Genomic DNA, 13262 nt, shown 5'->3' with positions numbered 1-13262 from the left:
TCTCCACGGACGCGTCGGCCAACGCCATGGCAGCCTCTCGTGCTGGCCAGGATCTGACTCAGCATCATCCCCTCCCATTTCTATCCACAAGAACACAAGCAAAAACACCTCCAAACAAACAAACAAACGAAAACACTCCTGCAGCTGCACAGCAACACAAACGGCAGAAAAGCAGAAAGCCAACAGCCACTCTAGTGTAGTGTAGGAGTAGGTTGTCATTTGAGGCTTTGTTTATTTCGCGAAAAAATTTGGTTTTTTTTGTGTATTGTAGTATTTTCGTTTATATTTAATAATTACTATTTAATTATGAACTAATTAGATTTAAAAAACTTGTCTCGTAAATTACAGATAAATTATCTAATTAGTTATTTTTTTATCTAGAGTTAGTGATCAATACATGCGTCCAAAATTTAATATGTGATGGAAAATATTGAAAATTTTTGGAACTAAACAAGGCATGGGATGATGAGCAAGCAAAGCGAGGTTAACAGGAGACAATTAGAGCAACTCCAACAGCTTTGCTATTCTTATTATAAAGGCTTTTTAGAACTTGTATAGCAGAAAAATAGACTCCAACAGATGTGCTATTTGGTTTTGTAAAATAGAAAGTTTGCTATTCTTTGATTTTCGTTGGCCATATATAGCCAACCACTGACACTAGCTATCTGATAGCAAGACTGTTGTGGACCTCTTCTTTTTTTAAGAAGTTTTCTATTTTACAAAATGGCTAAATATTAGAATTTGGCTACTAATTTTAGCCAAGCTCTTGGAGATGCTCTTAAGAGTGAGGTGCACGGGCCACCGACCAACCCTCATGGGGAGGCGCATGGCATATCCCGATTTTATTCGGATATATAATGAATAAATATATAATTTTCCATCAGTGTCCTGCCCTATCCTATCCAATAGCGCCACTTGACTGCGAATAGGGGCGACCGGGCGAGCGATGGCCATGGCCAACGGGTCAAGGTTTTCTGGTGGCTGGAATCTCCCCATTGATGTGCCATGGTTCCATGAGGTAGAGACGTAGAGTAGTCGACATGTGGGGCCCACTGCCAATTGGCAGCGGTTGTGTTATCCATGTGATTAGCTCCACTCATCAAGTGTTCTAGTGTCAAAGTGTTTGTTAGAAGCAACTGCTAATACTCAAGTGCAACTTTAGTAGGTTTATTATATAATTAAGATACTAGGATCAGAACTTTTTTTCTTTTGCTCTGCTGAATCCCTGGCCCTAGAGTCCCAAAGGTCTTGAAAGTTTTTTTTTTCTCTAAACATGCTTACCAAATGCTTCCTCTTGCTCCCTAGTTATTGTAATTTATACAAGGTTCTGGCCAAACTTATAGAACATTATTATTTCTTGGATGCATTGGCGGACTCACGGGGGGCTGGGGTGGTTGCGGCCCCCTCTTGGGCTCAAAATTTTTTTAACAGATTTTTTTTAGCAAAAGACTCTATGTATTCTATATTTTTCTATGTTTATTTTATGAATCTTTGTTTTTGAGCACTTTGAATCAAATTGAATTATCAATCTTAGCAATATCTATTAGTGTACTGGATTAAACGAGAAAATTTTTTTTAGCTATGTTATTTAGCCCTTCTCTTAGTCCGTTTCTGGTCCGCCACTGCCTGGATGGATGACAAAAGCTTGCACTCAACCTTTCCCCGGATGAATAGAAAATATTCGTACATGTGTGTGTATATGATCCAACTTGAAAAATGATTAACTCATCGAGAAACAAAAATTATATTGTTGTTTGAATGGAGGAAGTATATATTTATTGTTTTTGCATCAGAATTATGGAACTAGACAGAGGAGCTTGTTCATGTATGCAAGACAAAGATGTTTCAACATAACTTGCACTGTTCAGACCCCCCATTTGAAAATCATTACGCAGAACATGAGATATTTTATATGCGTGTTTTGGGCCAACTTGGTCGGGGAGCTTTGTCGTTGGACCCGACGCCGCTGTCCAAATCGGCTAAAAAGCACTGGATGGGTGCGTGCGAGAGCGAGTGCGTTTGGCTTTAGCTGGGCACTTGGGGTGCTGGTCGGGCGAGAGATAAAGAGTTGACAGTCACTCACAGTGCAGTGTGGATAAGAATGGCCAAATCTTTAAGGGTTCCATGCACTCTCAGAGTCTCACTCTCATTGTTGTCAAAAAAAAAAAAAGAGTCTCACTCTCACCACACTGAAGCAGATCTGGAAGGGACCACGGGATAATAATACGTACTAGTATCGCCCCTTTGTCGTTTGTCCCCTCTTGGCCTTTGCTCGTCTTCTTTGTAGGCTTTGATGATGCATGCCATGATACCGGCCGGGCAGCAGATTGGTTCCCATCCCTTTCAGATTTGAACAGTGAGCTGCATGATTCCTTCCAGGTTCAGACAGATTTTCCTATCAGATCGATGGCGAGCCGAAACGACATGTTCGTGTCTCCACGACATTGTCCTACTACATGGTGATTTCATGAAACGACCTTCGCTCTGTTCCTGGAACCTGTCAACGTCTACGAGGTAGGGTGTCTCGACCTGGTTAATCGTCTCTGAAATCTGCCTGCATCTCAAATTGCAGTAGAAGCAGACAGTACAGCACGACCGCAAGCACTGATGTTTGAGTTTCAGTTAGGAAAAAGTTCGCCAGGCTAGCTAGCTCGCGGTGAGATGTGTGTCAGATGATGAATGAAACAAGACAACCTTTGTGCGTCTCTACCAACCGCCTACTGTTACCGTCTTAGAATTCTGTCTGTCGGCCTAAAATATCATCCGGTGTGTGGGGAAAAGGATTACTAGTCGGCATGGTTTCCCCTCACTTTCAACTACCAGATGCGTATCACCTTCAGATCTCCAAATGATTCAGACATCGCCTGCCAACTGCCGTTTCTTCGTCAGAACTATAGATACAGGCTGCCTCTACCAGGGCAACAGCTTTAGGATTCAGACAACGAGGCCCTCTTTCCGACTTGCCGATCGATGGCGAAAATGGTCCGTGAAGTGAAGGAATGATTCAGAGGTCGCGCCGTTTCCTCTTTAGAACGAGACACATCTATGATCCACCAACACAGCTTAGAATTCAGACTAGGCTCTTCTTCTCGCACTCGCTGGTGGCGAAACAGCTCATGATGAAGGGAAAGGGCCTTCCCTTTGGGAACTCAACAACAAGCAGGCATCACAAGTTCAGAGCAAGGCACCCAAGTGACCAATTCTCAGCGCGGCATCGTGGACGGCATCGGGCCGGGCAGGACAGGACACGCTCCATCTCAGGAAGAGTGCCGCTCAGATTGTTAATTCAGAGCAGCATGGAGGGCAAGGCCAATGCCAGGTCCCTAGTGTCCTACTACTACGAGGCAAAAGCATCAAGCATGACAGTGAATTCACCTGTCGTACAGCCCAGACACCTTGCACAGGCACGCTTACCTGGAGCAGTGGCAAAAGTAAGGAAGAAAAAGACCTAACCTCGGTTCAAATCTGAAGCTGTTACTTTGCCAAGAAAAAAAAAACAGTCAACAATGCTTTACACAGCGCTAGTAATTGCTAATAGTACTGTACATCCCAATGCAAAAGTGATTACTGCAGAATTTTACAACTACAGTTTAGTTTCTTGGTAGCCGTCAGTCTCTGGCAACCGGTGATCCCGGCGTGCATTGGACGAAAGCCATTAGGTGGCGGGGACTTTGTTCAAACGACTGGAGGAGGAAGAGGAGGAGGCAGCGGTACTGACTGCTGAAGACAGGCAAGCACAAGCACAATTGGCACAAAAGCAAGCAAGCAAGCCATGCCATGGTACCAGGCTACGAGCACTCTACAGCCCCAGTCGCCGATCGAGTCGCCGGAGTCGGAGCCGGGTCCCGAGCTTTCAGCCATCAAACCACTTTATCCCCCCTGCTTTGTCTCCTTCCTTTGCCTCTCCTCTGTCCATGACTGCCCCTGCAGCACGGCCATGCTGACTATACGACAGGGGTGAACGCAGAGAGGACGGCAGAAAGTACAAGGACGCACGCAAAGGTGTGGTGGACTGTGGACTAAGACAGTAGTAGCCCTCAAAACAGGGTCCCTACTTTTCATTTGGGTGCTTTCCCTACTTTTAGGTGCCTAAAATTTTTGCTTCCACTCCAACAATACCACCTAAATGAAGGCTCCCAAATCCAAACTGGCATATAATGACATGTGGGACCCTACTCGTCATTGGGTCAAACATTTCACTACCGCATGACCAAAGGGGAGGCTCGACGCTCGCGATAACCATGGCTGGGGCTGCTCCCGCTCATCGAGGAGAGGCCACTTTCACCGGAAGGGATGGCGGCGAGGCCCAACGGTGGAGGTTGGAGGTGGAGGGAGGGAGCGCGATAGTAAAAATTAGCGCTGGAGGGAGATGGGTGAAGTTGCGTTTGTTCGGTGTGAGGAGGTAATTGCCACACCACAGAAATAGGGTCTGCAGGAAGATTTGGGTGCCCACGCCAAATTGGGGGCTCTAGTAGGGACCCTGCTGGAGTGCTGTTTTTTGTTTGGGCACATTTAGCTATAGGGGCTCAAGTAGGGCCCTGCTGTGCATCATCAGTGTGTGTCTGCCTGAATGTGGGGGCCGCCGGCGCCGGCTGACTCCGAGAAGGCGAGAACCCTGAAGCCGGCAGGCGCCAGGGCCTTTCGAAAACCCATGTATGCTTTGCCGTGCAGTGCAGGAACTTCAGATCACGCCTGTCTTCTCTCTTCGACGCTGCGTTCCATTCTCCGATGCTGCCTTGCCTTCTGATGTAGCCGTAGCATGCGCTGAGAGCGTTTGAAAGCTCGAACGAGCCCAAGTCCCAATACCGGCACGCCGGCACTGCACCTAACCGCCAAAATTCACGAGCTTTAAATCGCACACGCCTCCCTCCCCACTCCCCACTCCCTGTCCCCTGCAACAAGCTTCTTGCGCCAGCCATGAGATGGGGCATTCGGAAGCAGAATGCAGCGCCGTCTGCGCGGTGCGAGGAAGATGATGGAGGGGAGAGAGGGAGCAAGGGCAAGGGCAAGGGCAAGGGCAGGGGAACGTTCTCATTCTCCCCGCTCTCGTGGCTCGCCAAGCTCGCGGCCAAGGAGAAGCCCGGTGCGGGTGCGGGTGCGGCCACAAAGCGCGCGCCTGCGTCCACGCCCAACAACACCGCCGCGGCGGCTCCCGCGTTCCCGTCGTCGTGCCTCCCCAACGCCAAGCGCACCAGCCCGAGCCCTGCGGCGGCAACGGTCACGCCAGGCTGGTCTAGCTTCAGCCCGCCGCGTCGCTCCACGGATAATAAGGACGTCCTGCCGCGGCGGCTGTCGGTCGGCAACGACAATGCCGACTCCGTCGCCGTGCGGCGGCAGTCGTACCGGCACGGCGGCCGCCGCCACTGCTCCGTCGGCGGGGACCGTGAGCTCCCGCCGCTGGGCCGGCTGATCCCCTTCTCTCTCGCCGGCTCCCCCGCGCGCCCGCGAGCCGCCACGGCACCGTCGGACACGGACGCCGCCGGAGCGAGGCGGCACCGGCGGCGCCGCCGGAGCAGCCGGCGCCTCAGCGTGAGCGGCGGCAGCCGGCGGCCGTCCTTCTCCGGGAGAATGCCGCCCCCTCGGGTGCGCGTACGGTCGCCCCGGCGCGCCGCCGCCGCCGTGGCGGCGCCGGCGGAGCTGGAGGGTCTCGCGGTGGTGCGGCGGACGCGGGACCCGCAGCGCGCGTTCCGCGAGTCCATGGTGGAGATGATCGCGAGCGCGACCGGCGGGCCCGCAGCCGTGCCTCCAAGGCCGGAGGAGCTGGAGCGGCTGCTGGCGTGCTACCTGTCCCTGAACGCGGACGAGCACCACGACTGCATCGTCAAGGTGTTCCGCCAGGTCTGGTTCGAGTACATCAGCCTGCTGCCCCGCCCGGAATCCGGCGGGAGACCGAGACGACGGCCCCCGACGGCACGGCGCTGCTGATCACCGCCCGGACACGACGACACTGTCATCGCAACACAACGCGTCCCTTCACTGACTCCCACACCGGCCTGTCGGCATCGGAGTCAGAGTCCCACGCAGAGCTGGTTCGAACGTCCCTCGATTGCCATAATGCCATGCCATGGTTGTTGTGTAGTGTAGCCGGCTGTATTGTATGCGTGCGTGCGTGCGCCAAGTTGCGCCGGCGGCACGTGCGGCGCGCCATGAGCCTGAGGTGCTTTCTTGTCCGCGTGCGGCGGCGGCAGTGCATTGAGGCGTGGCGCCGACGGCGGTACAGTCCAAGCGCGATCTCAAATCGTCTGGTGTGTATGCTGCGTGGCAGTGGGAGTGGCAGCTGTAGATTCCAAATTCCCCAGTTTCTAGGCCTTGTTTAGTTCACCCCGAAAACCAAAAAGTTTTCAAGATTCTCCGTCACATCGAATCTTTCAACACATGCATGAAACATTAAATATAGACGAAAATAAAAACTAATTGCACAGTTTACCTGTAAATGGCGAGACGAATCTTTTGATCCTAGTTAGTCTATAATTGGATAATATTTACTACAAACAAACGAAATTGCTACAGTACCGAAATCCAAAAACTTTTCGAAACTAAACAAGGCTCTAGAATTCAAATATCTGAATCACAGACACAGTGCCGCGCTGTGTTTGTTTTGTTTTGTTTTGTTTTGTTGTTTGCTGTTTTGTTGTGCACGGGGAGCTGGTGGCTCGGGGGTTAGCACAGTCACGGATTTGCTTGGGGCGGCAACATCATCAGTTCGGTGAGATCAATCCAATCGACAACAAGTCAAGAAACGACAAGACGCCCCCAGCTCTGCGTGCCGTGTGCGTGAGAAAAAGAGAGAGAGAGAGAGAGAGAGAGAAGGCTTTGCTGTCTGTCTATGGGCCTTCATACAAGTCGTGGGCTCGAATTCGTTGATGGGCCAGCAGCGTCCAGCCATCAGCAAGGGAGCTGCATCACCAGCAGATGGCCCAACGCCATCAGCACGCGCGGCTGTCAGAAACGTTCGGGTGGGGAGTCCCTCTCCCGTCTACCACCACCAGAATCGTCGTCGCCCGTCGGTGCGCGGTGGCCGATGGACGAGCCAAAGGCGGGTGCAACGCCCAGATCACGAGGATAAGTTGATACCAAACGAACAAAATCCCGCTAGCATTTCCTGGTTGTGTTATCCACCTCACGAAAACCTCGTCCCGCTAGCCGATTCTTTTTTGGTTTTAATTAATTAGCTATATATATATATAATAAAATCATGTATTTCTTTTTTAAAATTAAATTGCTAGTTACTTAGACGGTGCACAGCAATTTATCTTTTCCGTGTATAGAGTACAGTCGGAGTCCGGCTAGACAGTTTGCCACATCCAAACCCTGTCGATACGGATCCAACCCTAGCATGTTGAAATGCGCTCATTGACAATAGGCACACGATCTTCAAAACTCGAGCTAGGCAGCCACAGCCTATCGCTGCTGTATCGATTTATAATACACCGATAGTACGATCGCTGAGAACACTTTTATTACAAAAACTATTTAAAAAATTCATCACAAAATATCTAATTTATTTGGTACTTTTACAAGCTTGGTGAACATAATAAAAGTATCAAGTATGATTTTTTTTGGTTACATTCATTTTAGAACTCGTACATAAACCAAAATTTGAGTCCTTAGTGCTATAGACCATTTTTTTTTACCAAATTTCTCTATACCATACTTGATTAGTTTTCTTTATCTCATGTTCACTTGTCTGAAAAGTCATGGCTGAAAATACTGTTCACTGATTTATTGTGAGAGAAAAAACACTTCTGGTAAAAAAAAAATATTTTATAAGACAAACAAAACAAAATCGTTGTACGCCTTTTCTCCCTTTAATGTAATTTCTTCGAGCTAGCAAACCAATTCACTGCCATCTTCCTATCCTATCACCTGTAGCTCAAGTTACTACATTCGTCATTGTTGGCCGCCCCTACACTAGTTGAGCTCATCTGTAGTGTTGCATAATGCCTTCTACTCCATGGCTAATAGAGTCCTCACGTACTCACCACTATACTTCCATTCTCACGTTCCCTACCGCTACCAAGTCGTCCATCCATACTGCTCTTTAAGCTCAAGGATGTGTGTGTGTGTGTGAGAGAGAGAGAGAGAGAGAGCCTTTGGAGATTGTTAGATTCCCAATCTAAATTTGATGTTCCCAAATCTAACCCTAGTTCTGTGTCTAACCTAAACATGTTCAAGCATCGAGTTGGTTCTGGGCCACACAACCGAGCTTGACTTGAAAATGGCATCGAGTTCATTTTCTTGGTTCATGCCACCCAATGGTCAGTTTAGGCTATTTCTTGGGGGTTTGGGTCAGATTTTGGATTCAAATGTCTAATCTAATTATTGTGGAAGGTCAGAAATCATGGCAACCTATTCGATGTACTAGTCAAGTCAGGTTTTTTATTGGGTCAAATTAGAGTAGCTCTAGAACTTGTTGAAAGGTTAGAACAGCTAGATTCATACATAAATTTTAAATGAAAGAAATAGAAAAAAAATATAAAAAATAACTAATTTAAATATGTGAACATAAATATAATTACTGGTTGTTTCTCCTTTCATAGCGATATATACTAATAGTATACAATCGTAAAAGAGAGAGTCATTCCCTTTTATTTCGAACCGGAGAAGTTGTGCAGCCTTATTAGGGCCTTGTTTAGTTTCAAAAATTTTGTAAAATTTTTCAGATTTCCCGTCACATCGAATCTTTAGACGTATGCATAGAGTATTAAATATAGATAAAAAAAAACTAATTGCACAGTTTGGTCGAAATTGACGAGACGAATCTTTTGAGCCTAGTTAGTCTATAATTGGACAATATTTGTCAAATACAAACGAAAGTGTTACTATTTCTATTTTGCAAAAAAATTTGGAAGTAAACAAGGCCTAGGTGCACAAGCAAAAGATCCATCTTCATAGCTTTCCTGTTTCTATATTTAAATCTGTGTAATCTCTGTTTGTAACAAAAGCTGCAATCAATTGGCACGCTGTCTAGCTGCCTACGGTGCAGGTGCTGAAGACTGATCGTACACTAAACTTTGTATCTCATTTGATCTCTGGTGATATGCCTAGAACCAATGTTTAATGGAAATCTTCTTTTCCGTGATAAAAAAAAAACTAGTTAAGAACCGAAAGTAAACACTCCAACCACTCTCCCGTCTTCAACCCTCTGGCAAATACTACTAGTACTGCTCCACTACTTGATTGCCGCCTCACTGGCACCCCGCTCCCAATTCCAGTGACACTGCACCACCCGGCTCCAGCGAGATCCAGACCCAAAACCCCAGCCAACCTCTGCCTGGGGAGGGGAAGAGAAGGGAAGGGAAGCAATGGCTGCCAACGGAGGCGGGTACCGGGCGGAGGACGACTACGACTACCTCTTCAAGGTGGTGCTCATCGGCGACTCCGGCGTCGGCAAGTCCAACCTCCTCTCCCGCTTCACCAAGAACGAGTTCAGCCTCGAGTCCAAGTCCACCATCGGCGTCGAGTTCGCCACCCGCAGTCTCCAGGTCGACGGCAAGGTCATCAAGGCCCAGATTTGGGACACCGCCGGCCAGGAGAGGTACCCTCCCTTTGATCTGCTCTGAACGTCTTCGCTTGGCGTCCGCGACGCATTGGAGTAGATTTGTTCTCTACTTTCTCGTGCGCCCCGCCAGTGGTGAGCAAAAAAATGTGATCTTGGGAGCCTCCTTTGCTTGATCTTGGGAGGCTCCCTTACTGTTTGGTTGCGGTTGCTTGTTTAGGGAGCTAAATTTCGTAACGCTATTTTGGCAAATGCCACGATTGGTGATCTGGTGCAATTTCCATCTATGCTGATGTTTACCGCGAGTAAAATCGCTGAGGAATCCCCAGCGTTGGCAAGATTTTGTGAAAGACGGGATCTTAGGGGTGGTCAATCACTTGTGTGGTTCAGATGTCTATTAGCTGTTTCTACTAGGTAGATAGGGTGGGCACATTTTGATCTTTGGTGGTTGAGATGTCGTTTCCTGTCATACACCTTGTTGGCAACTGGCCAACTGCACAGCAGCACGGGTAAATTTCTTTGTCCTTTGGTGTCTATCCATTCTATTTGTGGATCTGCTTCCTTCCCAGACCAAATAGGGGCTATATAGGTTGTCATATTTTGGAACTATGTTATCAAGAGATCTCACTGCAAACTTGATGCCAACTGCTCACTGTTGAAGAATCGGAAAGTTTAGACAACTAGATGAGTTTGATGCTACTAACGGAAATCAGCAATGCTAAACTTTTAGTTTTGTCCAACATTTACTTTGGCCAAGTCTGTAGAAAAATGTACCAACATCTAGGATACCAAATAAACGCACTATTAAGACATTTCATGGTGATTCTAGTGATTTTTTTATGCTCTAAATGTTGGTGCATTTTTCTACAAACTTGGTCAAAGTTAGATATGTTTGTTTTAGGATAAAACTACTTACGTTTTGATTTTTTAAGGTGGGAGAAGTTGAGGGTTAATGCTCCAGAATTGTATATTTGTCAGAATTATCTTGCCTCAACATCAGATTTTCAGACAGGGGATGCTGATAAACAAACTTTTTGCTTTGTGATATTTCATTTCTATAGAATAAGCAAACATGCAGTTACACAGTTCGTTATAAGCCAACCAGCTTCATGTATTTAGTTTGATGGTGATGGCTTTGGAAGGTACAAAGCTGTATCCCTTCTCCACATCATAATGTTAGTTGTACGGAATATAAATTAGAAGTAGCATAAGTGGCTATTTCGTTTTTACTTGTTTCATTAGTTTAGCATCTCATAAGCTGTTTGAGATGATTAAATATAGTATGTTACTCAGCTAGTTCAATCAGGAATTGTTTCTTCTTTTTTGTGTCAAAACTTTGTTTGGAGTTTGTCAAATCAGCTGACAACAGCCATGTAAGAGGTTGGTTAGCAATACTAAATTCAGGGTGTGTGTTTTCCAGAACCGGTAATGGAGCTATGGGAACACTATTTGAAACTACAATTGACTGTATTGCTGAATTAAGTGAAAGTGAATCTAGAACGGTCACTACTTATAACTAGTAGCTGCAAAACTCTGGAACTGTCCACATCTGTTTTTAGGTGGATTTGCAATTCAGGCTGGTTTACCTCTCTCCTGAGAGATTGACTTGTCTGATCTCATTTGCAGATCCATCACAAGAAGATAGAAAGGAATGATAAGTATCCACTCACGTTATCTTCTCTCATTGTTTTCTGCTGTTTTTTCAGGTACCGCGCTATTACAAGTGCCTATTACCGAGGAGCTGTAGGGGCATTACTTGTCTACGATGTCACCCGCCGTGCTACATTCGACAACGTGGGCCGTTGGCTAAGGGAGCTCAGAGACCACACTGATCAGAGCATCGTTGTGATGCTGATTGGCAACAAGTCCGATCTCCGCCACTTGGTGGCCGTCTCAACCGATGACGCGAAGGAGTATGCTGAGGCCGAGTCCATGTACTTCATGGAAACGTCTGCCCTCGACGCCACCAATGTGGACAACGCGTTCTCAGAGGTGCTGACCCAGATATACCAGATCGTGAGCAAGAAGACAGTGGAAGCCCTGGAGGAAGGCGCGGCTGGCCCAGGCAAAGGGGAGAAGATAAACGTGAAGGATGACGTGTCTGCGATGAAGAGAGTTGGGTGCTGCTCAAACTGAGGCGAGTAGCCGAATACAAACGGTTTGTTCATTTTTTTTCATGTAGGTATGGCACGGTCGGCTTTTGCGTGAAAACAAATCTGTTCGATTGTCTTTCTGGTGGTGGTACTGAGGGTTAGAGGTTCAGTCAAACCGTTGAGAGATGAGTCTATCAGTTTAAATTACTCCTATTTATTATTTATCAGCTCTGAATTTGTCTTCTGTCAAATTCATTCATTTGGTGTTCTTTTTTTTTTAAGAATTACACAGTACATTGCCTACTATACTGCGATATTTTTATTAACTGAAGAATTTGCCAACCAATCCTTTTGTCCGACAGAGGAATTTGTGTCTGCTTACTAACAGAAGAAGAACATGAATCCTCTCCATAAACTACATTGATGAAGTGAAGTTACAATACAGCTTATAGCTCAGCTCGTCTACAGCTTCATCTCTGGCTATAATACACCGACGATGCAGCAGCAGTGCGTGCCCATTCATCCGGACCAGACGGAGTCAGCGGCCTGGATCAGCTGCGCGCAGACGAGGAACAGCGATGCCGGCACGCCGAGCAGCAGCACCGCCAGCAAGCCGGCGCCGAGCCCCGGGCGCGTGTTCACGAGGAGCACCTCGAGAAGGGCGACCGCGCTGCGCACGCCGGCCACGTAGCTCCCGTGGTGCCGCCGCTCCAGCTCCGTCCACTCAGTCGGCAGCGGGATGCCGGCATCAACGTCAGCGTCAAAAATGCCATCGTCCTCCGCCCGCGCCTCGCGGATACGCCGCCGCAGCGTCGCCATGTCCTCGTCCACCAGCCGGCCGCCCTCAGAGGAGGACGAGCCGTTGTCGGCGCGCCGCCCGACGCCGAGGAGCACGGCCCTGTTCCCGCCGCCGGCGCGATGTGGCAGCCGAATGGGAGGTGGCACCAAGAAACTGCTCTTGGAGATCAAGCGAGTAGGGGCTAAGCCACCAGTAGCTCGGCTCGCTGCTGCCGGTGCAATCGCCATTACCTGCCGCCGCCGCCGCCGCCTACACTTCGCAGCTGCTACCCGCGACGTGCGAGAGTGTGTGCCAAATGCGCGCTGCCACCGTGCCACGTCCCCCGCCGTCGTCGTGCGCGGCGCGTGATATATATATACATATATATATGGCGATGATGCCCGGGGCCGGGGACAGCCGGACAGGAGGAAAAAGGGTGGTGTAACGTAGCGGGATTTGCGCGCGTGATTGGGCGAAGGGAAAACGTGGGGAGAATGGTTAGCTAGGCAGCACGGCAAAGGATCTGTCGACAGCCGAGCCGTGTGCGGGCCGCGTCCTTCACGTTCGTTTAGCCGGTTAGGCCTTGTTTACTTCACCCAAAAAACACAAAACTTTTCAAAATTCCCTATCACATCGAATCTTACTTTATATGTATAAAACATTTAAATATATATGAAAATAAAAACTACTTATACGGTTTGTTTATAAATCGCGAGACAAATCTTTTAAGACTAGTTACTCCATGATTGAACAATATATTTATCAAATAAAAACAAAAATACTACATTATCGTTTTTTTTAAAAAAAAATGGAACAAGGCCTTAGCCCGTCGGGCGTGTTCTCATGCGTGCTCTGCCCGCCCGGGCGGGCGGGACGTGCACAGGCCTGCGCC

General features: G+C 48.1%; 3 protein-coding genes across 3 annotated transcripts; 2 read left to right on the top strand and 1 right to left on the bottom strand.

The window, feature by feature from the left end:
- LOC8067516 (transcription repressor OFP1) lies at positions 4918-5925 on the top strand. The gene has a single exon (XM_002441338.1). It carries the CDS (start codon positions 4918-4920, stop codon positions 5923-5925), a length of 1008 nt encoding a protein of 335 aa, XP_002441383.1.
- LOC8082978 (ras-related protein RIC2) lies at positions 9057-11851 on the top strand. The gene is made up of 2 exons (XM_002441337.2): positions 9057-9538; positions 11206-11851. The coding sequence occupies exons 1-2, from the start codon at positions 9306-9308 to the stop codon at positions 11633-11635; spliced, it is 663 nt and encodes a 220-aa protein (XP_002441382.1). The 5' UTR covers positions 9057-9305; the 3' UTR covers positions 11636-11851.
- Positions 11942-12810, bottom strand: LOC8082977. The gene has a single exon (XM_002440035.2). The coding sequence runs from the start codon at positions 12616-12618 to the stop codon at positions 12112-12114; it is 507 nt and encodes a 168-aa protein (XP_002440080.1). The 5' UTR covers positions 12619-12810; the 3' UTR covers positions 11942-12111.

Source organism: Sorghum bicolor, chromosome 9 (assembly GCF_000003195.3).
Source record: "Sorghum bicolor cultivar BTx623 chromosome 9, Sorghum_bicolor_NCBIv3, whole genome shotgun sequence".
Lineage (NCBI taxonomy): Eukaryota > Viridiplantae > Streptophyta > Magnoliopsida > Poales > Poaceae > Sorghum > Sorghum bicolor.
The sequence above is the reverse complement of the archived record's forward strand: the minus strand, read 5'-3'. Positions and strand labels throughout refer to the sequence as shown.